Genomic DNA, 27,291 nt, shown 5'->3' with positions numbered 1-27,291 from the left:
GAACTCAATGCCCGTGAACACAGAAACCTTGCTGACAACTTTAGCACGTCGTGCTCTTGAGTTAACACAGAGCGTGCACCTTACAAGAAGAGCCCAATTTGTTGACAATGTTTACCAAAGACCTTTCATCCCCTTAAAGGTATATCCCCTTAAGTATACTGTCAGAATGTTTCCCAAAGACCTTTCATCCCCTTTAAGGTATATACTGTACTGTCACAAGTACCGCCTCCAGTCTAAAATCATGCTGCTTTAGTCTGATCCAGTATGGTGCTTTCCTACTTACTGAGGAATACAGGGCAAACATAATAAGAAAAAACAGATAATTTCAGTTGAGACTCACATGCTCCTCTTAAATATATATGGCCACAGAGAAAGAAGTTCAAAGATGAAGTAAATTAGACTTCCCAGTTTCAACAAACTTCTAAACTAACGAACAGCGGGGCAAAGCACTCACCGCATGCCCACAGGTCCACAGCCTTGCCGTACGGATCTTTCCTCAGGACCTCAGGAGACAGGTATCCAGGTGTCCCAGCAAAGCCTACAGCCATACACAGATACACTCACGTCTTCCCACTGGTCTTTGTTATGTGAAAAGCCGAGATACAATGTCAACATACAATATGAACGTAAACAGTTTTTTTGTCTTTCACCAGGCTACTTTTCAGGTTTTATAAACCCAAAGAACATGTTACAATAGGAAATTCAGCCAAGCCCTAGTATAATAATCCTGCTTCATTTATCTCACTATCTTACAAAGCAAAACCACAAGCTATCACAAATTGCTTTTTACTCAAAAATGGAAGTAGGTTTTCATTCAAAATCTCTCATTATAGACTAAAGGGTCACTCATACAGACTGCAAAGATCCCTAATTATCCCTTTTAACATTGGTATAAAAAAAAAAACCCACAGAGCAATATACCCAAGCTTCTCACTGACTAATGGCTCTGTGCTTGATAGCATCAACATTAGAGTGCAAGAACATCTACATTTCCTCATTTCAGTTAATGGACTCTGCAGAAGAATCAACGTTTGTTGTAGCTGTCTGGTGTTGCTAAGAAGGTCTTAGAGTGTGGGCTGTGCAAGAGAAGTCGGGGTTACTGTGGGTCGTATGGATGGGGAAAGAACAAAATCCAGGCACCGGTCCAGTTGACCCCTGATAGAACGCCAGACCTCCAGACAGATCAGGACACGACACAAAACAGTAAATAGAAAATCCTAAATGGAGTCGATTACTGATCCATTTTGGAGTTAAGTATACTTCCTAATATCTACTAAAAATAAAAACAATACATGACATGTCGAAGTAAGACAAATCTTTCTTGAAAAAACATTACAAAAAAACTTACAGCGAAGCCCATCATCCCTATTCATATGGTTTGAGGGTCAACCATAATTTATAACCTTTATGACCTTTTGGGCCTGACAACAGGAATTAGAAGGTGACTTGTCAGTTTGTTTGAACAGAGACGGAGGAAAGAAAAATCTGCCTCTGCTCCATCCAGAGGGGGAACCTCAGCAGGCATCTGAGATAATGAGTCTGGATGGAGCGTGTGTGTGTGTGTGTGTGTGTGTGTGTGTGTGTGTGTGTGTGTGTGTGTGTGTGTGTGTGTGTGTGTGTGTGTGTGTGTGTGTGTGTGTGTGTGTGTGTGTGTGTGTGTGTGTGTGTGTGGCATCTGAGATAATGAGTCTGGATGGAGCAGTGGTGACATTTCTATTTCAACTTTGAAATTGGTTCCATAAATAAAACAAGACGCTACCAGCTAGCCTTCTCCCATCACTCTGTTTAACAAGCTCTGCTGGCATGAATGTCATATGCACAGTGTTGTCATTGCAAAAACACATACAAAGTAAAATCATCTTCATCTTCATCATAAGTCATCATTATTTCATTATCATTATTATATAATATTTCATCATTATCATTATTGTTATTATTAGTAGTAGTATCAGTAGTAGTAGTAGCAGTAGTAGCAGGAGTAGTAGCAGTAATAGTAGCAGTAGCAGTTGCAGTAGCAGTAGTACTAGCAGTACTAGTAGTATCAGCAGTAGCAGTAGTAGTAGCAGTAATAGAAGTTGTAGCAGAAGTAGCAGTAGCAGTAGCAGTAGTAGTAGCAGTAATAGTAGCAGTAGCAGTAGCAGTAATATTAGCAGTTGTAGTAGCAGTAATAGTAGCAGTAGCAGTAGCAGTAGCAGTAGCAGTAGCAGTAGCAGTAGCAGTAGCAGTAGTAGTAGCAGTCATAGAAGCAGTAAAAATAGTAGTCAGACAGTTAAGCATGTGTCGGCAGCATTCCTTCCTCAAATCTGTTCCTTTTCCTCCTTTTTTTGGGAAATATTTCAACCAAATATATTCAGTGGATGATTTATTTCATTCAGCTCTATGTGTTTTTTACATTGACCACAGTGGAAACACAGCCAGTCCTCTCTGGGCAGCCAGGTTGTCTGTAGCCTACCCAACTCTGTGGCCAAGAGCGCAGCCTGCACACTTGGTCAGTGTTCCTCCTGGTCTGAGAACAGTCCCTGTGCTGCTGCTGGCTGCTTATCTGCCCAGGGACAGACACGTCTTGACTTTGTTCTGGGATTTGGCGACTTCTGTCCAGTAATCAATGTCTTTTTGTTTGTTTATCTTTAAGTCAATAACACTTTTGTTGGCGGGAAAGTGAGGGCTGAGGTCTGATTGAAACCCTTTTCTAAGAGGTAGTCTTGTAACTGCTCTTTTGTGAGGGCTGTCTACACATCAGACTCTTGGGGAGAGAGACCGGGAACTGGGGAGACAATTCTCTTTCTCTCTCTCTCTCGCTCTCTCTCTTAAACCCATTATCTCTCCCAGCCTCCCACTCTGTTTTTCAGCATTAATCTACCTACACATTTTTTTTATTACACCAGTGAATTCATTTCATCTCCTAGGTAAACATCCCTGTCCATCAGTGGTCGTGATCAGGTGTATTTTATACACACCTCTGGCTGTTGCATCATAACCAAAAAACAATACTGGGGTTAAGCTGTTTTTTTGTGAACACCAATTAATAAAACTTGTTAAATGTCAGATATATATTATTCACTTATAGGTGAACAAACAAGTGTAACTAATACAGTGAACCTGTAATGAACACTATCGGCGCACAGTGAATGGAAGTCATTACCAAACCACGCCTGCTGTTCTCCCTCCACTTCGATGGCCAGGCCAAAGTCAGCCAGCTTCACCGCCGCTCCTTTGGACTTCGAGGCAAGGAGGAGATTCTCGGGCTGTAGAGAGCGGACAGGGGCATAGCGGAGAGGGGAGAGAAGATGAGGACATTGATAGAGAGAGAGAGAGGTAGAGAGAGAGAGAGAGAGAGAGGCTCATATGCAGACATGCTTAATGGCTGCGCTTGTCAATGAATGGAGTTGAGAGTTAATGTCACTGCAGCAGTTCACAGCTCTGCAGATCCTTCCACCCACACAGCCTCCTCCGTCTCACACAGATAAAATGAACAAATGAAAAAAAGCCTACGACTCTCCTTTCATTCGGCATTGCTTTAGATGACTTGTTGCCCATCCCCCCAACACACAAACGCATAAACACACACACACACACACACAGAGGGTTCATACATCAGCCTTAGCTTCCAATCTCACCCTTGTCTATATCAGCTTCAATTTATGAAATTGTACTGAATGAAATATGGATCTTTCTGTCTCTCTCTCTCTCTCTCTCTCTCTCTCTGTGTGTGTGTGTGTGTGTGTGTGTGTGTGAGTGTGTGTGTGTGTGTGTGTGTGTGTGTGTGTGTGTGTGTGTGTGTGTGTGTGTGTGTGTGTGTGTGTGTGTGTGTGTGTGTGTGTGTGTGTTTGACAAAAATAAGACAGTAGAGAGCTGACAGTGTGCACTGTATGTTTAAGCAGTTAGAAGAGTAGCGTGTTAGATAGTGCAAGCTGTGAATGTTTATGTATTCAGGGGTTGAGGGGGTGGAATACACAGAGGTACAGAAAAGATCAACGTTTTGGTATCACATAATAAGCATATTGTGATTACTTATCAACTAAGCACAATAATATTAATGTTTGCAAACTTTAGCTTTGGTTAACGTAAGATTAATATTCAAAACATAATATCAGAAAAACATTATTGCCCAAAAAATAACATATGAATTGACAGCAGATTAAAAGCGTGTTGCACAGAAGAAAACATTTTTGCATCCAGAAAAAGTTAACTGATTTTAAACCATAGGTCTAGAATGGTCATCTAACTCATTACATGTCAAGTGAACCCTATGAGACTTAATAAATGGGAATTAAAATCCAACACTAATCACCGGTGCAAGTGAGTCACTCCATTCCAATTTCTTTGGACCTGTGCCTTCCACAGATACCAACACGCTCCTCTATTTTCTCCACCATCTCAAATTGCACGTTGCATCACCTCCATAATGCTCAGTGCCATTAATGATGGCATTGGGGAGGTGGAGGCGATCTCTCCTGCAGGCTGAGCTTACTCTCCGCTCTGCCTCGGCCCCGGAGGCTGCGTTGCAGGCAGGGGAACGCGGGGGAGTATTGGCAGGAGCGGATCCATCTGCAGCCCACGCGCACTCGTGCGCTGAACCACACTCTAACCGCTGTGTAATTATCACCCATATTTCAGCGAGGTGGTCGCCACGTCCCCAGAGTACGGCCACCGTACGCGGCCACGCCATCAGGGCTGAAGCAGCCGGAATTGGTGTGAGTAACAATACCAGACTGGATATTACACAGTATTGTGACTTTCCCCGGCGAGGTTGGGGGTTGGGGGGGGGGGGGGGTGGGGGGGGAGGCACAGTGGGCTGAAGAGTGTAGTTGATGAGCTCATGGCCATGTAATTATCCTCTCATCGCCTGGTGCTGAGAATCCTGTGAGCCGCAGTAACACAGCACCAGGGACAGAGACAGTTAAAACCATATTTTAAAAGCCCCATAATGTCCAGTCTTGTCATACAGTAATTGCCTACAATCCTGGCAACAAGTGCTCTATCACTATCAGTTTGGTCCTCCAGAGTGGATTCCAAATAGAGATAAAATATGTCCGGTATGTACTGTGATACCTTTTCGTGGTGTATTCCATGTTTTTGTAGTATTGGTCCACTATAGTGGCATCAAAGGTGACACACCTACTTGTTTAACGCTGAATGAAATGTCTTCAAGATACAGAACGACAACTTATGTTTTCTGAGTTTTGAATAATTCATATTTACCTTAAGGTCTCTGTGAACCACACCCATCTGATGACAGTGCAACACGGCCTCTAGGATCTGCTGAATACAGTGACTGAATGGGGACACAATAACACCATTAGAGAGACTTGACTGACTGACTGACTGACTAACTGACAATGATACACAACTGACAATTAGCACTGATCAGACGCGCCTCGTTGTTTTTATCACTACAGCCACCGGTGCTACTCTGGACTGGGATTCGTAATCTGAGGCTGCGATTCAGTGTGACGGGAACTCCGTGTCAGATGAAAGTGTGCACCTTGGGTGGTAAATCTGTAAGATGCTAATTAACTGATAGTAAGTGCTGTTCATCTCCATGACAGTCAGTGGCGTACAGAAGCTAAGGGGCAGAGAAGACACATCTTTGTTAGTCGATCCAGCGATTGGTCTTGGTCTGGTGGGGGGGTGGCTACTCCCATCTGAAATCATCACTCATTATCTTGTTTTGGAAATCTGCCAGGGTATCGGAGGAGTGACCAGGGGCCGATGCCTATCCTTGCCCTTCCCTTCACTTCTCCAGAGGTATTTGAAGGCTGAGGTCCTCCACAGCCTCAAAAGTGAATTGATGCTGAATAAGTAGCAAGTAGCTTTTGTCTTACTCGTTGTGATGCATAATATTTTGACCTGTGCAAGTTGTAAACAGTGCAAACAGTGGGCTGAAGAGTGTAGTTGATGAGCTCACGGCCACGTAATTATCCCCTCATGACCAGGTGCTGTGTGCCTTCAACTGTGCAAATTGTTGAAACATAAACAGTGCTGCATATCTTAGCATGCTTCTGATACTTTAACTGCAGGTTTCAATGAGTCTGTTTCAGGTTTATTTGATTGGCATATCCTGCAAAGCCTCTAAAGAGTGCTTTGCTAGATGGTTGATTAGCTATTGATTAGATGCTTAATCAGTTTAATTCTCCCTTTCTGTGTTTACACAGTATTTGTTTCTTCTGACCATTTCTTTGAACCGTTCTTTAAAGCTTGTTTCATGATCAATATAACACTTGTTTGAAGCACAAGTTGAGAAGATGAGTCTCTATATTAATTTTGTGTGCTGTAATGATCTCTCACAATCATGTCTGGCCTGGTTTGTTACACACACACTGAGACCAATTATACATACACACAAGGGTGCTGGATTGATTTTAATCCACCCAACACTTAATTCACAGTAAAACTTTTCCCTTGAGATAAGTAACATAGTGTAAGGAAGCAAGTGAATCAGGCTATTCCAGCTGTGAGTCCTCTTTAGCTTCAGAAATATTTGGGGACACCTCGGCAGCCAAAAATGCCCCATTGCTACCCTTAGGGCCAGTTGTGCATAGCAGTTGTGTGATGATCACAGGAGAACATTAGTCTTTTTCCTCTTACCTTGCGTCCGCTTCGCTGTAGTACTCCCGTGCAACTATGTCCTCAAAGAGCTCCCCACCTGTCACTCTGGTGAACAAGCACAGGTGTCACTCAACCTGAACATGACACAGACATCATGACTCATGTCCGTCAGTTTAATCTCAGTTCATGGCCAGTTTGTCGCTGTCCCTGACTGATATGTTGGAGGTAAGGTGGGTAGCCTTGTCCATGAAGGGTCTGTAAGGTTTCGGGGTTTACCGCCTGGGTTTGCCAAGTATTAGTATTGGGGGCCCTAGACAGAGTGTTCTTTGTCTGTCTGTCTGTCTGTCTGTCTGTCTGTCTGTCTGTCTGTCTGTCTGTCTGTCTGATTACTTTCATCTCTGTGTTGTTTTTCATCTGAGCCTGGAAATGCCTTTGTCAACATGAAAGGTTTTTTTTCACACAGAAGCAGAAATAATAACTTTTGGAAATGAGAGGCAACTAATAAATGCCAAATCACTTCGATGGTGAAAGACATTTGTGATCAAAGTTTATTCTGGAGGTTCAGTAATGAAAAGTGGCAGAGTGCAAATGTGTTCAGCAGGAACGCTCTCTAATTCTGCCTGACTGGATTTGCTTTAAATCTATTTATCTTTTTCATTACACCTGCATGCAAGTTTCAAGACACGTATACAGATATCAATTCTTCCAGGGTTTTTTCCCCCTAATTTTTCCAAAATTCTGAATAATGTATGCAGCCCATCTCAACAGACATATGGCATTTTTAAATGTATGTTGCAAGACATTAAAACTCACAGGTCAAATATCAGATAATGGTGTCCCTCCTCTGAGATGCTGTCATGGAGACGCACTGAAAAGACAAGGAGGGGGGGGGGGGGGGGGGGGTGCAGAGGGTGTAGGGTATTTATAGTGATTATTAAAGTAAAGGATCATAAAACACTTTTACATGCCGACAAGCACTTCATAAAAGAGCAACTAGAGATGGTCACTTTGTTAAGTTCCAGACATCACTATCAACCACTGTACAAACAACTAGTTGTGTTTATGAATGTGGAGAGACCTGTGCCATGTCCTCACAGTATCAGTGTGCAAAAGAATAGATAATCCTTTGCACAATTTAGCCCACAACTATCCACCCCCTTCCCTCTTCCCGCCATGCAAAGTGTTATGATGCGCTGTATGCAAGTGTGTGTGTGGGTGTGTGTGTGCACTCAGAGAGAGAGAGAGAGAGAGAGAGAGGGAGGGGGTGGAGGGAGAGGGAGGAAGGGAAAGAGGACTCATGCATGTCTGTGTGTGGGTGCTGAGATTGGAGAGAACAAGAGGAAAGGCTGCTGTTTAGATAGCACCAACTTGCCAAATCCAATGCATAGCAACCAGTGCAAAAAATTACATAAAACTGCCAGAGCTAGTTTCAGACCATTATTCTCTCTATGTGTTTCTCACAGCAATTAGATCTGCAAAATCACCTTTGCTAACTTCCTCTTGACCTTAAACCTCGCAAAAAAATGAAACAAAACAATAGACACACGTAGCACAATGAATCCCTCGTCCTCAACAGCTTTAAACCCACGGAATATTGCTGCAGGCCAAAGAACCCTTCATGTAGAATGGAAAGGGCTCCATGTTGTGTAGAAATGTTGTCTGTGAATATTAGACACAGGCAAAGGGGAGTGTCATTACAATCTACTATTACATAAAAAAAATGTTTTTTGTAAAACTATACAAACTACTGTATATGGGCCATTCTACCGAATTCGTGTAATATGCAGTCCCTCAACAATAAAAACTATTTACAAAACAATTAGGTATTTAGGCATAGATATTTAATTAGAAAATGTTATGGTCTATATAAACCCAATGCATTTCATGAGATAGTGATAAGCTAAATATATACAAAATCATCATTTATAGGGTACTTTCTATTGAGAAGTAGCTGTCCCCAACCCTGATATCTAAATTTCAATGCCTGTAAATAACACTTTTCAATTTTTTTAGATTTTTTTCAATGATTTAATTTCAAAGATCTTTATGATTGGGTTGAAACAGAACTTGGAATATTTAGATTTATTGTGGGTTTAATTTTTAAATCAATTTTCTATACTCAAAAAATCATGTCCCTAGTTTTCATGTCACTACCGAAACACAAGAGTTTTAGTCCATTGGCTGAGCCTGTGTTTTAGCCACGACTCTGCATTTTTGACCATGCAGTGACACTGCATCTCTGACCCTCATGGTTGAATGGTAAGTAGCTAAATCCCATAGTTTTTATATAAATGTGTTCCAAAGTCTGAAAATCGACGTGTAACCTTAAGAATTGTCACTACCGAAACGCATGTTTTCTTCAATTAAGTAAACCTTTTGGGGTTTCATGGAAAATCTTATGTTTGTATGTGTGTTCACCTCTTCAAAGATGTGTTTGCATGCCGTGTGCTTGTTAGAATTCTTTATTTATGCTTAAAGTTAGCTAGAATTGTCACTACCGAAACAGTCACTACCGAAACATATGGTAGTGACCTGATGATTTCAGTAGTGACAAAATGAAATGGTAAGTAGTTCAATCCCATAATTTTTAAATAAATGTGTTGTGTGGACTAAAGGGCGGTCCAGAGCACCTTTTGGAAGATTTTGGGAGAGAAATGAACATCCATCCAACAGTGCAGTCACTACCGAAACACTGGATGTCACTACCGAAACAGTGCAGCACTACCGAAAAACAGGATGTTTTGTAAAAAATTAAGTATATTGAGTAATCAACTAAAATGTTATGATACTGATTGGATTAATGTATGTTCAATTTCATCAATTAACAACTCTGGAATCAATATGATCAGTATTTTGCATTTTACAAAGAAATATTGCACTTAGATTTTGATGAATTGTATAAATTGAACTTGAAAATTTGATAAAAAATTCATTTTTATGGATTTCATTGTGAAAACCTTCAAGAAATATTTGTAAAAATACTCTTCAGAGAAGGGAAGGAAACACAATCTGAACAGGTCAATAATAATACTTTTTTACTATAGTAAATGTGATGTTTCGGTAGTGACAATTTTTGGAAGAGGAAAAACATTCCAACACATTCTGAAAATACAATATAAAAATTGACTGTTCTTTTACTAGATAAGTGTACTTTAGATATGGTACAATATACATACGGACAAAGTTTTGGGAATAAAACATAAAAAAAATCAAAATATTTCCGACCTGACTTTGCACCAATTCGGTAGAATGGCCCATATACATCGCATTTAATGAAAAATCAATAAAGGTAATACATCAACACATACTTTGGTGTCCCACTTATCCAATCAAATAATGATGCAAATCCATGACAATCTTTTGTCATTTGCAATGAAACTGTTTTTAGATTAAGATTTAAGCATCACAATCGCGTGTTGATACATTTCAACAGTCTCAAGCATGTGTTGCTCCAAATGCTTTTCAATTAATGCAAAGCAGTGTCTGACAAGCTTCCAGCCTGTCAATATCTATCTCCAGGAGTCTGTCTCCCTCTGAATAGCCAGCCTGTCTGCATGTGTTTATTCCTTTTGTGACTGCACGCAACATGACAGTCTTTCTTTCACGTCTGAGTGGCTGCTCTCGACTGCATCAATAGTCAGCGGGGAAGTACAGTCAACCCCACACGCGGCGCCTTCAGCTCATCTCAAGCAGCAGTCCACAGACACCCGCCGACAATGTGAGGAGATCTACAGTAACGCACTCATGTTTGTCTATCAACAAAGAGATCCCATACATGCAAACACACATGCACAAGCAGTGACTCTGGGCAATGACAAGCAGTGACTTTTCTGCTGAATTTGAGTGGCTGTACCGGACCAACGGTTGTGAGGATCAAAATTCTTTCCATAACTTTTGTGAGGCTAGGTCTAAAGATCATCTCTGGTGATTTTGAAGAAGATTTGCCAAAAATTGTAGGAGGAGAAGGCTTTCAAAGGTTTTTGATAAAACCGGAAATAGCGGAAAATCTATATAACCGGAAATTGACGCCATAGGGTGTGTTGAATTCGTCTTGATCTAGGGAATCCATTGGTACCTCATTTTTCGGGGTAAAAAAATCGGTCACACGGTTCAAAAGTTGTGTGTGTTACAAAAGTCCAACTTTGACCTGTTGGTGGCGCTAGAGTGGTCTAATGAGAGCCATGAAAATGGGTGTGAATGAAGAAGGGACTGTCCTTAATGAGTGTGCCAAATTTCACAAAAAGTTACCATATGGTTCTATGGGCTGCCATTGACTCCCATTGCAGCAACATAATAATAAGAAAGCCTACAATAACAATAGGTTACCTCCTACCGGAGGAAACCTAACAAGACTGTCCACTGGCTCAGAAAAATAAAAGCCTTCTTTCTCTTTTATCATACTTAACATAAACGACGACGCTGTTAATGATGTTGCTGTGGTTACAATTGCTTAGCCCACAAATCCATTCTTCGGAAGTGTCTTGTAATGGGCAATATCATGCATCTATGTATCAGTTTTTACCGTACCGTTTATGTTCCTTATGTACTTCCTTGGGTGTGCTATGAATATGTGGAGTTAATTTGCAAGTGTCTACTTTTCCTATTGTGAACAAAGACTAAATAAAGTGTTTATATGATACACATTAGAGAAGACTTTGGTTCCTGATCTATTAAAAGCCTTTCTGTTGCTATGCATTAGCCAGCCAGACTTAGAGCAAGCAATTATATGAAAAATCCTGTATCTGAATGTCTTGAGAAGAACAGGATTGTGTCATTTTTAGCCAAACAATTCAAAGCACGAGCTTTGCTTTGATCACCAACTGCTGGGTGCCAACCTTATTGGCACAAACTGCTGGGTGCTAGCCTCATTGGCATGCTGTACGCCAAATGAAACGCAAAAAAACTGGCACCATGCCCCTTGGACCTCGCACCTGTGCCAGCGGGACCCTGAGCTCATCCGCCATGTTGGTCCGCATCTCCTAGATCGGCGTGGGTGGACTCTGGCCATTTGACAATTTAAACACCAACAGTTGCTTCTGAGAGAGAACGCCTTTTACAGAATGTGCCAGGAAACAAATGGAGTTAGCAAACTCCCTGTCGCAAGGCTGTGAAGAAAAACCTTAGAGAGGGATGCAGACCCACACAATGATACAGCAGATTAGAGGCATGAACCACCAGACTAATGACCTTCGGGCTTGTCTTTTTAAGACCAGAATGCCATTCTTGAATAAAAGCAACTTTACTGATGCCTCATGTTCTCCTTAGTCAATAAAACAAATGTTGGTGTCACTTAATCTGCAGGGAAAGGCCTGTGTGCGAGTCTGTGTGACTCCATTAAAGCCCAGTTGAAACCTGACAGCTAGGGACTCGACATCAGAGAGGCGAGAATGTTCTAATTGCCGGTAACGGACAACACCTTCAGCTGATAAATGATCAAGGGAGTGCTAACATTACTTCATCAGACACACATACCCATAGGCTAATGAGGCCTCATTTTAACTCTGCTGCTACAAATCACACCAGCGCAGTCAGTGATTAACGCCTGCACTGTATCACTATCATCAAATAAGAAAAACAAACAAATATTGATCAGCCAGGGGACTGAAAATGTTTGATTACACTGTCTGGGACAGAGTCTTTCATATGCTGCCATTGATTTCCATAAAAGCAATAGACTACCACCAGAGCAGTCAAAATTGTGGAAGCAACAGCCTTTCACAGTTTTCCTGATATGTCACAAATACCTGCACGGATTCATAACACTGACTTACAGTATACACTGACAGCAACTCTTTCCTTTGCACTGTTTCGAAATAAAAGGTAAAGGTAAATCTAGATAATTCCAGAATGGCACAAAGCCATTGCCAATACTGCCTATTACCAATTTGTAGACAGACCACTGTTAAGAGTAAATAAAAAGTAAGTAAATAAAAGGAAATCTTGTTTGTATCTAAACATGTCTGTGGATTCAATTCATCAAAGGGGCTTCAAGATAAGCAGTTCCCAATAAAAACTGTTTTTCTTTTGACAGTGCTGCAATAAAGTTTAGCTGTTTGCATCTTATGTGGTTACTAAAGAGGGTAAGCTGGTTATCCTTTTTGGATTTGGAACCCTACTTTCAAGGGGACGTACATTTGTATTGCAAAACACTGTATTACACCTCTGTGACTGAAGCGTCCCTCCCCCCGGGAACTTGGATTTATAGCATAGTAAAACAGACCTATGGCAAATATGCGTCTGATACATCTGATATGTATATTCTGAAACCCCATAGGTAATATATCTCTATTAGCAGGGAGACCCTTGACAGATTATGTAATCCTCAAGTGTGCACACAGCCAAAGGGCAGAGCCTTTACATAAGTAGCTTGTGACCATATTCCTGTCCTATGCACAAACCAAGAGAGGAAAAACTCATACAGTGTTGTGTATTTGCACTTGCACAACATATATTAAATAAAACACCGGAGTAAAGTTAACGATGCCTTTACTGGATTTCTCTACACGTTACAAACACGAATCTTCTGCCCTAGTTCAGAGTATCAATGCACGCTCATTACTACATCAATGGTATCACATAAAGAAAAGTAGTTCCTATAACTTTAACTAAAAGTAGTTCCCATACTAGATATTTATGTGAACATAACATACAGGCAAACATTTTAACAGTTGTCCCTCTTCTTATGGTAGTCACATGCAGCTATTTCTCTGTTCAACAACTTTTTTTCTTCCTTACCGAAAAGTAAGTAAGTGTGAACAGATCTCAGACTCTTTCTCGACCCATTTCAACACTCTTAATGTAACCCTTGTTTGGGCAAAGATCAGCAGAGACAGGTTTCCCTCCACAGAGAAAAGAGTGTGGATTTCTTGGATTAATAATGCAACAATCTTGTCTGTGCTACCGAGGGATCTGCATTATTAAGTACGCAGTGGGCTAAGAAAAGTGCCCCACAGCCTGTTAATCAGTATATTACACACCCCGCTCCTGGACAAACTCTTTACGACACCCAGCATTTACTTCCTAGCCTTCCTAGTTTCCCCCACACCACTTCTACACTTTAAAGGTCTTAATAGGTTCCGTTTTTCAGAGCTACAGAGTGAATGTAATGTATGCTTTTGGATTACGGTTAAATAATGAACTCAATGAAATGCATCACTTAACATTAATAAAGCTTTAACTATAGCATTTAAATGCATGCCTGTAACATGAATAACTATTGTTTCCTTCAGAGTCCTTCATGTAAGAAGGTCATGCTAAGTACACTGATGAATGTCTCAAACGCTACTTCATTTCCTTAAAGTTATTTAAGCATACATGAAAACAATATTTCACACTTGTTAGGTATCCTTGTACCACTGATGCACATAAAATGCTAAGTAGGGTTAAAGGTCTCACTTTGGTCAAGAAGAAGGCTGTTTCAAAAACAAAGTTACAGCACAAAACTGATAATGAACACACACACATACCGGGTTAACAGACTTTCTAGACCTCTAACAGAGGACATATGAGACAAGGGGTTGTAGAAGCGGATGATTAGCCCCTACCTCATCGCTATGGTAACTCACCTATATTGGGGTGTTTCAATAACCGGCAGATCCTGGCCTCTCGATCCAACTTCTGATGATCTGAAACGAAAAAGGAGTTAGATTCAATTCAATGCTTCTATTCTCCACACATTTGTCCTCTAGAGACTGACCTATGACATGACCTTGACCATGACCTTGACCTTGGCCATGACCTGATACAAGTATTTCAGCTACTGTTATAATACCAAGGATGATACACACACGAGTTAAGTGTGTTTAGTGTGCCGCATTCTGCATCACTCATTTGATACATTAGATTCAACCGCACCAAAAATGTCCCTTCACCTTCTTTCAATGGTACAATACAAACTACATGCACTTCTTCTCATGTCAGGAATTTTTTTTACCATTAATCTTTAAAACACGACCTGCAGCAGAGCCTAAATAAAATGATTGCACCTATGATGGCTGTGGCATGAAGCCTTGTGAAAACTGTTCTGAGAGCATAATTAGGATGGTGGGACTTAAGGGGGCTGTTAATCATGGTGGACATTGTAATTTGGGGCAGAGCATTGATTGAGGAGTTTTCGTAAGCCTGGAGGTCACTCGCCCTAACACTATGAAGGCCTGTAATGAGAGCGAGGGAGTAGGAGAGGCGGTAAACATTGCCCCACACACACACACACACACACACACACACACACACACATCTCACCTCACCTCCACCCTCCCTCGTTTACTGCCTGCCCTCAGACAGTGTCAGAGTTCACTTTTAACAAGCTCCCCAAAATCAGCCAGAGGAAAAAAGAAAATGTCCACCTATTCCCTCCGGTGTTTTCTTTCTCCATTTATTTCTGCGAACTCGCAGATGGCAAGTCAGAGACATGCAACATTTGGAGGTGTTACTGCTGGTGCTTTGCTTAACAGCCAAACAAAGCTTCCATACTCTGTTTTATGTACAAACAGAATAATGTTTAATATGCAGTTGCAGGTGAAGTCTAATTTTTCTCTCATATCCACTTGCTGCTGTTTGCTAGGGCCCGCTACCATTATCAACCACCAGAGATGGAGATGATATCTGGACCCCCCCCCAACTGTCATATCAGCATTTAATGTGATAATAAATCTGTACTCCATCCATCTCTTTACACTGTACTTTGTTCACAATGTAACATATAAGCAAAGACATGCAGTGAACTTTGAGAATGGTGTTGCTAGGCAACCGTGCAGAACACACCAGGAATAGAATTATAAGATATAGGGGAGGGGGAGGGCATCGTCAGTGGGTTGGAAAAGAATGAAATACAAATGAAACATGAAATATATCATATTTTAGCCTTGAATAAATTCAACTGTAGGAACACTGGAAATCCAATTACAAAACGAAACCACTTAAAATTCAAGGCATGGGTAAATACTGTATGTAAGATATGACCAACTCTGTGCCTTTGAGGTCATCACCCTGTATTATATCATGGAGGCAAAAACAACCAATCAGGAACAGGGTGATGACAATGTTCATCTTGATCAAAACGATAATTCTGTTAAAAATCATATGCAAGCTTCAAGCATAGGCTGTTTAAGTAGGACTGGAGTATCGGATATGAAGCTAGAAGCTTAAGGACTTATGCTCTCTCAATGCAAAAAGGAGTAATATATGAAAAAAAGCAACCTTGATGAGAAATCTCATTAATTGTCACACCTGAGTCAACCCAAGATGTTATCATTGTTACCCATGGAATAGGAAGAATGTAAGCCTTTTAAGTCGTAAAAGTGAGAGCTTTCTTTAATTATAATATACCAGTTACAAGAAAAGTCATATGTTTTTAAATGAATACCCGCATCCAATGACAAGGTTGGGAAGGTTACTTTTGAAATGTAATAGGCAACAGATAACTAGTTACCCTGTTAAAAAATTACAAAAGTATTGTATACTTATATTCTAATTGTTACGGATTACAATTCCATTTATTTCATAATTTACTTATGCAGCAGGTAGGTCGTTTCTCCCCAGCCCTGTCCACTGAAACCTGTAAGCGTACATTTCTTGGCCAAGTTCATAACAAACAAGTAATATATTTGACACAATGTATCCACATATTTCAAAGTGCCTGTAAACTGGAATACTTCTGCACAAAATCATATGGACAGAAAGAATACATCTATGGGGCATATATTTCACATGGATGAGGCAGCATGCTCAGTGTTGTCTGGTAGGGGACCAATGAGCCAACTGGATTAGAGCAGATCAGTCACATGCATGCCCAACTACCAATGGGATGCACTCACTGCAAATGTACACTGTCAACACAAAGTGTCCAAAAAAGGGGCGTGTTTATGTGTCTCGATTCTCTCAAGATTAGATGTCAATCCTTGACGATTGATAATCATCCTTGATAAAATGGCAATCCTTCCACACAGTTTATTTACACAATTATCATGATCCATCACATTGTATTCATGCTATATTGCCAAAATAATCTGTTTTTCTAAGAGAGTGTAAAACCGCTGCTTGTCCTCTAGGAAATGTAGGCTATGTGTGAATTAAACAAGGACAACTCAGGTTGGGTATAATGCCAGTCCTCTGCCACACCAGCATTCCACGCTAAATAGTGCATTAAAAAAAAGCTTAGATCGATATGGTTTTGAATACATAACAGACAAACGTCTCTTCGCAGTCTTCGCACAACAACATGGATTGAGATTTAACTGAAGTTCAATCACACCTTTATCCACAAAATCACTGACGTGTGTAGCCAATAAGAACAGAGGTAGATGACCAGACCACCACAAAGTGGAAGAGATGCAGTCTGTGCCTGTTTAATAAATGTTGCTTTATTGCTTTCTTGAACATATCTACCTTGGCACATAAAACATTGTCTTTTTTAGTCTAATTAATTTTCGGGGAACCAACATCTGAAGAATGCCTGCCTGAAAGGCTAGCAGGGATTTAGAGCTAGAGATAGCCCTGTCTTCTTCTTTGATATGCACGTTTAGATTTATCCAAAATGTATAAACACACACACACACATGGGGAGTGGTATGATCTGCCAGGACTTAGAGTTGAACAGAAATCCCCAACAGACTGGCTGAGTTTTTTTGGCCTCTCTGAGGAAGCATCGCTGTCATTCGCAGCACAGTAGGGTGCTGTCTGAGATTTCCTACACACTCAGTGCAGCCCTCAGTGCCCTCTGACATGACTTAACATACCCAAACGCGCACACACACACACACACACACACACACTCTCACAGAAGACCAAACAAAATCACCCGTCCAATCTGCCGGTATCCAACACACACATGCCAAGAGCAGGAGCCACAGGCCACAGACCAGTGGCACTCTATACAGTCAATAAAGCACAAACAAAGCCATATCGTATCATTTCAACATGGACTATGTGTCCCATATCTCTATCAGATAACTCTTACATCAATGACACAAAGGCATGAATGAGGGAACAAGACATATTAAGCTGCATAGACTGTGTGTGAAACAAATTTTTTTTATGATATATGAAAGACGCGTATCTTGGTGTATACGAGTAAAATTGTGCTTGGGGTAAAGCTGCTGTGATTGAACAGTTATTTGCATGCACAACTACACATGGCTTTGGAAAAGCCAACAATTACTTACACGGCCAGCATTTACATTTACTTAACAGGGAAACAATGATATGACCAAAATATGAAAACATACAACGCAACTGCATCTCCTGCGATTTGCAATATCAATGATACAGTATTGCCCTTGCACGTCCAAAAATGAAGCTTAATAGGAATCAATTAAACAACCTCGATGTCGAAAAATGATGCTAAAAGGTGGTTTTAGCGTCACTTTTTGACGCTATTCCCACTGACCAAGCTTCATATTCTGACGAGTTGGGAATGAGAAGGTGTTGGATACAGAGGACTCCTCCCATGATTCAGGTTTGCAGAAGTCTAGTCCCTAGCTCATTCAGTGTCACCCTACACCAGCCCCTCGGTCAGTTCTCCATTTATCAACTTACTACTTTTGTGTGATGTTATGTTACCTAATCTTTACGACTCAGATTGTTCTCCCAGCCTCTGTCTAAGCCCAGCCTCTGCATTTAGTGACCTGTCGTTTCACCCTCACTGCATAACTGGTTGTTCTCTTTGTGCGGTGCCCCTTGCTTTCAACTGTACCCTTTTCCGAAGGTGAGTAAGCTTACCCACGCAAACCTCTCCAAAGACCCTTCAGTCCTGAGTGTCCTAGATCCCGAGACATCCACCACCATTGCAGGGCCACTGCCCCATACAGCTCTTCATGTGAGAACAGAGTGGGAGGACTTGCGTCTCCAGCAGCTTCGGGCCTGTTCCAGACTCCTCATCTCTCTGAGTAAACACCTCTTTGAGTCACTGCTTCTCAGCTTCCCTTTAACGGACTATAAAGCCAAGTCCAGCTTGGAAGAGAAAGTGGATGTCTCAAACCTTATCACTAAGAGACCAGCTGTTTCGGAGCATGTGAATTCTTAATGCATCTAGTCGTTGAATAATTATGGCCACATTAAGGACCCTTATATGAAAGATGTGGGGATAGAGAGTGTTGACTAGAACATTTTCCATAAAGAAATAAGAAGAACCTAACAAGAACGAGTGGCATGCCACTCATTTTTTTGGAGGTGCTGCTGTTTCCATCCATTTACGCAAAATAAAACACGTGTTTTTTTAATTTACCTTACGTAAAGGGCTGTGCAGTAATATGTTTGTGTCTGGTGGACGTGGATTAACTCATTGAGGTATGAATAGCCTCGCTCAAACTGTCTGACTGCTGAGAGGTGGACGGCCAGGATGTGGGAGAAGATGGGAAATGGGAGAGGTGCCAAACACGTTACAAGTTCTGATTCAGTAAACGTTAGAGGACGGAGTTGGTTCTAATCAGCCATAAGGAACAGCCAAACAAAAGAAAGTGGGAGGAACTAGGTTCCTTTAAATAAATTACTGACCAGCGATTCATACTTGGAGCTCATCCATGGACCATCTTCTATTGTGGCTTAGAGACTACAGTAAACTTCAGATCTACACATCCAGCCTCTTGTCTTCTGATTGTGAAATTGCAAGGAAGTTGCCCTTTTCTCCACAACAGTTCACAGTTCCCAACCACCCAACCCCCCCCCAAAATGATCGAAAATGTCAGGCCAATACGACAGCTTATTCTGCCATTTCCTTGTTTTGCCAGCTAGTACCAATGGTAAGCCAACTGCATCCCTGGCAGCCAAATCTCCATTATGACTACTTTGTAACATTTTATGAGGTTGCCCTGCATCTACTTTAAGTATTTCCAAAGGAGGGTGGGGTCTGTTGCTGGAATGGGAATACAATGAAATCTTACTTGTGAAGTCCAAACAAGTTTTTTTTTAAGCTCAATTAAGACAGTGTTCGGGCTCAAAGCAAGGATTAGACATCCAGATTACATAATGAATATGACTAATTTTCAATCATCACCAGGATGTTTAATCCGAGATGTGGGACTCAACCCAATAGATGTGTGGGCTTGAGGGGTTAGTCAAAGTGTTGTCAGACTTAATGGTATGTAAAACACTAGGAAACACATACATGGTGGGTGTCTAAATGGGCTAAATGAGTTTTTCGATGGCACTGGTCTGGCATCCCTAATCAGGCATGTGGTAAGGACTTGTTTCAATTGCTGTAAGCGGTGAATGACTTGATGTGAGATTGATGTGAGTGGAGATTGGATGATGGAGCTTTAAGCAGACTCAGTAGCTACTGATGTAACTTCCGGAGCTTTGTGAATGGGTGGATCCACACTTTCCTGAACTCACCACCCCTTCTTCATTGTCTGTGCTCTGGTGATGGCCTTGAGGTTGTTGTACTGCATGTTTCTGTGGCTGGTAATGGGCATGCTTCAAGTCCAGGAAGGCTGCTGGAGAATCCATAGGGTTCTATGACTCATGTTCACTGACAAGCTGACTTTTTTTTTTTTCTTAGGGTCAAAATAACCACACTGTAGTCCTGAAAAGACATCTGTTCAAAACCAAATTTTCGAATGTCCCTTTGCTAATTCCATTTGTTTGTTATCTAAAAGCCTACCAATAAGTAAATACAACAAAACATAATAATAAACACTTATAAAACATGAATTCTTGAATTGTTTGAATATTTATGCAGTGATTTCTGAAATATGAATAAACTATTTATTTCAGAATATCCAAACATTACATTACATTAACATACACCAAGTAATGTAGTTACAGCATTATAGAGGTTCATTTAATTACTTAAATACTTATTATTGATCTGTTGTAACCTGGCTAAGCCAATCCCCATACATTACATTCATTTGTGGTCTGGAACTGTTCTAATGGTTCTTATTGTGTTCATTATAATCGTGGGAATATCTAATTCTATATCTGATCTTATTTTGGCCTTTTCAAGGCAAGGTTTCTTTAGCCTTAAAGATTTGTTCTGGTTGTTGCAATGAGACCCGGTTCAAATAAATGCTGTCTGCAAGTAAGCTAATTAGAAAATTCACACAGTTGCTCTGAGTGTACTTTCAGCCAATGTGATAATAAGACAGCCTGGTATTTTGAGTAGATATCCATTATGATTCGGCAATATGTACTTTTCACAACATCCCACCATCCAGTCATTACACATTACATTTGTCGCAGTCGGAAGAGGTGCAAAGCACACATTTCTCAGACTGTTGACCTTCCAGACTGCCTTAAACATACTTTTTGTCTGGGCTATTGTCACTCACCAAAACATCAAATATGCTGCAATGGCTCAGACGCCTGGATGGTCTTTGATGATGTGTTGAGATGGAATTTATTAGATGTACTGGAAATGGGATTTCTTAAAAAATATATTTTTTCCCAGATGGCTGTCCCATTTGAATATCAATCCCTTGCCACCGCAAGTAAGTACATGTAAGCATCCATTTTCATTTCTCAAAGGTTTCAAGGATTTTGGAGGGACGACCACTCGAACACTGAACATGAGGCTCTCTGGCTGAATGAAATGGTGACCTTCCTACTGATGACTGGTGAGAACTCAAAGGGCCATGGAGTCAGATGCACTAGTGAATGTCTGGAAGCATTTGAGGTTAACTGAACACGTCACTCACCTGTGGTTTCATTAACCAAGTACTAGCTTAGTTACTGCTCAGTTACTGATCCGTGTCTGCACAAGCATTCCAAAGAAGTGAATTAAAACAACAAACCTCTAGCTAGGAATGTTGGGAGACGCTAATGGTCAAAGACAGCTGGCCAACCTTTCAAAATTTGGTTTACCCCTGATACAAACTGATGCAAACTTCGGTGGCTAGCTAGCCAACATGGCTAGACAGCAACAAATGCTAAGAGCACTTGGTATCAGTAGCCTGCTGACGTCCAAGAGTGTTATAGCAAGTTTGCTAATGTCGCCTCGATAGCTGGCAGCCAAACTTCTGCCAAGATACCCATATTGAAACTAGTTTCAGTTGAAACTATTTGCTACCACTGCCAAAATGCATCCCAAATACTAAATGCCATAACTCACCAAGTTCTCACAAGTTTTCATCATTGCCCCCGTGAAAACTACACAGTGCACGGCCCAACGGGACACCCAGTCTGATCCCCAGTTAGCCTATGTCAATCTCCCTATTACATTGTCCGTGTCCAATCAAAAATTAATTTGAAGCTGTTATCTTAAGGTACAGTTTTTACATACTGTAGCATGCAAGGGTGTTGCAATTCTTCTTTGTGCTGATGTGAATGATGACTGTAAGTAGTCTCACCCCATAATGCTTTGTGCTGATGTGAATTATGACTGGGGTTCAAGAGTAGGATGCTTTAGGTTTACCAACAGTATGAAAGCACTGAAATAAAGCATGTAGGCTAAAACCAAAATGTTGAAGCACATTTGCAAAAGTGGCCATGTGTATGCTTTCCATAACCTTTTCAGAAGCTTCGCTATGATCTGTTTATAGGGTGGTAGGACTCAAGATGACTCAAAAACAAAGACAATTCAGACATTATTTGAATTTCATACATGAAAGAACACAGTTACATTTTGGGAGTGGTAGCCATACTCTTAACATCTCTGTATCAACTAAAAGGTTACAAGACTGTTGAATTATGTGTGTCTTTTAGTATGTCTTCCACACTTTTAGTATGTCTTTCATGTGCTATCTGCTCTTTAATAGCACTTGCAAACCAAGGAGAAAGTACAAGCCCAACAGCCTCAACAGGAGACCAGCACCCCAGAACCTTTGATTGTATACTGGCGGTCAGATGCTAGATGGCATATTCCTATAGTTTGGATATTTTACAGACTTTTAGTTAGTGGCTATGGCTAAGTGGAAACATAATAAAATAAATATCTGTGGCAGTGCTGTGCTTTTACTGTATTTTTCATTACTTACGAGGAAGAGGAAAAAATCTCTCCTGAAAGAAATATGAGCCCTTCTCATATGGCCACTCTGAGAACAGTCCACCCAAGAGCACTGGAACTCTAAGCTCTACAACACCGAATAGTGCACAGAATTAGGAGATATGTCCCTGGACCTTTAGTAGGGACATGCATGTCGCTTAATGGGGCGACAGTGGTACAGGAGGTAGAGAAGTCGTTTAGTAATCAGAAGGTTGCTTGACTCGATTTCCTGTCGAAGCGTCCTTGAGCAAGACACTGAACCCCTAATTGCTCCTGATGTGCAGTATGCCATCAGTGTAAATGCTTGTAAGTCCCTTTCGATAAAAGCGCCTGCTAGATGTTTTAATGAAGTGTACTGAAAGTATGGAAGTGAATGTGATTCCCGAACTGCTTTTTGAGGTGGCACACCATTTATTTAAGGGGAGGATATATTTGATGACAGGGCTTGCACTTACCTCTGGCAGAGAGCTTCTTGGTGTTGATTATCTTGGCAGCATACTCCTGTCCTGTGAGGACTTTTAGGCATCTGCGCACCACTGAAAAAGCTCCCCTGTGGAACAGTTAAGCAGTTTTGTTAAGGGGTATTACTAACACTGCTAGTACCAACAAGTAGTAAAAAAGAGGATAGGTTATTTAAAAAGACACATGTCATCTAGAAACACTGTCAGAGGTGCAATAAAGGCACATTTTATTGTAAAAAACTAAAAGAAAATTCAAGTTATTTGTCTTGATACATTTTATCTACCTACTGGCAATGCCTTTAAAAGCCAGAAAAATAACAAAAAACATACTGAAAACTTGCAAAGGGTTGACACCATCAGGTTTGAACGCCAAACACTGGCTTTATGCCCAAAATTAAAGACATATTAAGGTGTTTAAGACATTTTGGGACACTTTTGCATTGTCCCACATGCAGTCACACTGTCAGAAACCAGAGAAATCCCGTCCACATGCTGTCTGTTTTATTGTCAGATGGCCTTTTTTATGTAAAGCTGACGAAATATTGTACTTAGAGAATGCACTGATTTTCCAAAGTCACATAAATAATAATCCCAAGCCATTGTGTCCTGTTCAGTGAGTAGGTTTAAGGGAATGGAAAAGTGCACTGGGTTGCAGAAGACATTTACAGTAATTCTTCACAAACTCAATTATGCACAGTCCTACCCCTCCCTGTTAGTTCCCCTGGCTCTCACCAAACACTTCTATTGAGTTACGCAGCTGACTTTTCTTTCGTTAATGGCAAAATGACACAAGAACAGATTGTTGGTTATGTAATCCACCCCAATCGGAGGAAGGCTGCCTTATGTAGTTGCCTCTCGTGTCTGTCATCACACTCTAAAGTGTAGTCACTGCAAATGCAGGGGTAGTAAGCGGGTTTATTTCATTGTATAACCCTGAATCAGAATGTCTAGGACATGTTCAAGGGATTGGTGAACTTGTGGTGAACTTGAAGTGTATGATTGTTTAGATTGAAGCGATGACACAACACCGCGGCAAAGATTATATTGAATTAGAATTTTTTTCGTTGATGAGGTATTGGATATCTGCCTTCAAATCAAATTATGTAAGCAACTTGGACTGGGCAGGTTGTACTAACGGGTAGTGTTTGTGTGTGTGTCTCTGTGTGTGTTTCTTTGTGTGTGTTTCTGTGTGTGTGTGTGTGTGTGTGCGTGTGTGTGTGCGTGTGCGTGTGCGTTGTATGAGCCATGCTGTGAGTGGGAGTATGGATGTGGGCAGGTGGGCCACCAGGGCCTGTGGACCCTCTCTCTCATCGTAGGTGTTACAAGCACTCAGGATAGAACGTTCTCTACTCACCATTAGCCCATCCCATAATAATTCCAAGTGTTGCTAAGGGCTAGAGTGGCCACATTCTCAGACTTTTCATACTGTGCATTTCGCAACACTGCACTTATTAAAAGACCTGTACGATTATCGGACGTTGTGACGTTTTCTTGATTTCAAGAATTCATACGTACATTACCACTCATACTTACATCATGCAGAACAGCATATATATTTTTTAGCTTTTCGGCTACACATTTTTTCTAGCTTTTAGCTTTAAAAAAATAAAAAATTTAAATTAAAACAATGCTTGTAAATCAGTTGAGACAAGTGACAAGATATCAAAAACAACTCACTATCGTTTAACCACCATTCAATAAGGGTGAATCTCTGGTCTAATCAGAACAAGCCAGCTGCTTAATGCACACATACAAAGAAAAGGGCTTCTGTCATTGCAAAGACTCATCTGAACATGCTTTTAACCCTGCCATCTAGAGGTGAGAGTATATCAGACCACGGTACTTGAGGGTTTAGTGAGTTCAACATGTGGGAGTTCCTAAACGGACGGCCTCTCTAATATGCCAACAGCACCTGTTTGCACTTCAGCTTCAAGTGCCCATGATAACAGTCATGTCTTGCCTCCAGCTTTCGACAACTTAATTTGAGCTCACTGGCTGTTCTTGTCTCTTTACCTATCTCTTACTCTTTCTTACATCAGCATATTACATACTTTACAGCCTACATTAGTTCAGTTACATACTCCTTTACCTCAGTTCATTTTGTACACGTCTTAAGACAGTATATATTACATACTTTACGGCATACAGTAGTTCACTTAACATACTCATTCACTTCAGTTATTTGTTTCAGTCAAGTCAAACTCACCGGGTGTGAAACAAGCACAAACTAATCTACATTTTGAATGAACAAAACCGATAACTTACTTGCCAAGTTCCTCAAAGAGCTGGAAGTCCTCAGTAAATCGGGTACAGGTGATGACAGCCATGGTAGATCTCAGAGATGGATGGCGGGTCTTGTTATCTGTCTGTTTGTCCTTCGCTTTGTTGTTTGCAAGTGTGCTTTTTTAACTGTTTTTGCTGTGAACAACGAAATGTGAAAACACTCAGATGAAGGCTGGCTTTGAGGAGAAAACGTTTCCTCTATCACTTTCCTGATCTGCAGACAGGATGTGAAGGGTAGATGCTGGGTGACAGGTTTGCTACAGTGTTCAGCCCGCCCGCCCGCTCTCTCTCCTTTCCTCCAATCCCTGTGCTGAACAGCTTCTCTGAATACACAGTGCCGTTGTCAAGGCAACTGCATCCCCCTCCTTGCCAAATGCACAGGACCAGGCGTGCTGGCTACCACAAAGGGATGTGCTGATACACTGTGGATAATGTGTGTGCGTGCGTGCGTGCGTGCGTGCGTGCGTGCGTGCGTGCGACACACACACACACACACACACACACACACACACACACACACACACACACACACACACACACAATCACATACACAGGGGCAAGAACTCCTCCAAGAGATCAGGTGCTTTCATGTTTCCATGACTTTGTTTGATTTCACGGCCTTCCTTTTCTGTAAAAGAATGTTTTCCTAACTGCAATATATCAACTCTCCCAACAAAGAAAAAGAATCCTTCAATTGGAAAGTCTAAACCAATTTCATGCTTATTAGCCTGCTATTATCAGTAGAATGTTCCTGTCCGTGACTGGTCATTTTATTAGCTTTTGTATAGCAAGGTGGTTATGTGTGCGAGTACTTTTTCTAGATCTGATGATAAGACGCCCTTTTGTTTTGTGAATCCCAGGGGAATCTTAGTTCCGACAGGCATCTGGTGTAGGGGAGGGCAGAGGGTGTAAAGACAAGAATCCCTCCGGGACAGACAAGACAGCCCTGAACTTTGTTTTCTCCCGTCATATTTAACCCTTGCTGCTGTGTGCTTGCTGTCTTTGTGGACACTACCGATGGCTGTTGAAGAGAAAGCATGCCCTTCAGTCAGTCACGCTCCAGCGACTCGTCAGAGACCCTCCTGAGGCGAAGCATGTGGTAGAAAAAAGAAGGAAAGAGTTGTGTGTGAGAAGGACAGTGAGAGAGAAAGGGTGAAACCGAGAATGTATGTCCATAAACAGAAGAGTAGTGCACGGTAGGGAAGGTTCTGTGTATAATTAACACAAACGTTTAATCTGGGGAAAATATAGAGGCGGTGAACATCTGTATGGAATACATGAAATGACTGTACAGGAATAGCGTGCAGCAATTCCCTATTATAGCCTTCCATCAGCTGTCAAATCTGGAAGGGAATTTGTTGAACACTATGTCGGAACAGCCGCTAGTAATGATGGTGGAGGTCATCAAAAGGTGAACTTATCAGTGAGCTGAAAGGTGGGAGGGGAGGGTATTCAGAGGCTTGTGGGTATTTAGATTCTTCAGGAATCATGTTGCCAAGACACCACAGGTTTTATGGATGTCATCCTCTAATACAATTAATGACTTGTGTAGAACCTCTGTAGGAATGTTCCTTTTTGACACAAAATTCAGTGGCCAATTTACCTCATGTGGATGAATTGAGGGGCAAAAGGGCCGTTAAGGTGTCTTCTTTTATCCTAATGACATAGACAAGGCAGTTTAGCAAGGTTTTTAAATAGCGTGGGGTTGTGCAGGAATTTAAAAAAAGCAGAAGATTAGTGACTCCCTGTGCTGGCTTGTGGTATGACAGTCACTACATATCAGCTGTGTTTAACATGATCGAAGACATGGGAGTAAAGATATTCACATAATGATTTTGAGACAGAGCTGGCCAGACATGAAAACATCTGGTCTTCAACAGTCAAATGACACATCAAAGGGCTCTCAATCTCTGGCTAAAAATAGAGCAGATAACTATCAATGTTTGTCTCATCTGCGCTAACATTTGTGGATTTTGCTTTAGTTTCTGCAAGTCTTCCCTCATACCTCTCCCCGACAAATTCCCAAATCTCCATGGCAACACTGAGGTGTGAGTCATCATCTAAGCACAGCTGGCCTGT

At 41.2% G+C, this 27,291-nt stretch overlaps 1 protein-coding gene across 1 annotated transcript in view; it reads right to left on the bottom strand.

The window, feature by feature from the left end:
• Positions 1-25,256, bottom strand: part of camk2a (calcium/calmodulin-dependent protein kinase II alpha) — a gene marked incomplete at its 5' end in the record, with an annotated part of 40,625 nt that extends 15,369 nt beyond the window's left edge. The window contains 8 exons of the mRNA XM_080847874.1: positions 455-538; positions 3,143-3,245; positions 5,203-5,275; positions 6,589-6,654; positions 7,363-7,417; positions 14,115-14,174; positions 22,924-23,018; positions 25,195-25,256. Coding sequence (XP_080704000.1) covers positions 455-538; positions 3,143-3,245; positions 5,203-5,275; positions 6,589-6,654; positions 7,363-7,417; positions 14,115-14,174; positions 22,924-23,018; positions 25,195-25,256 — 598 coding nt within the window. The remainder of the gene's footprint in view (positions 1-454; positions 539-3,142; positions 3,246-5,202; positions 5,276-6,588; positions 6,655-7,362; positions 7,418-14,114; positions 14,175-22,923; positions 23,019-25,194) is intronic.
• Positions 25,257-27,291: the final 2,035 nt, after the last annotated feature.

Source organism: Sprattus sprattus (assembly GCF_963457725.1).
Source record: "Sprattus sprattus genome assembly, chromosome: 1".
NCBI lineage: Eukaryota > Metazoa > Chordata > Actinopteri > Clupeiformes > Clupeidae > Sprattus > Sprattus sprattus.
The sequence above is the reverse complement of the archived record's forward strand: the minus strand, read 5'-3'. Positions and strand labels throughout refer to the sequence as shown.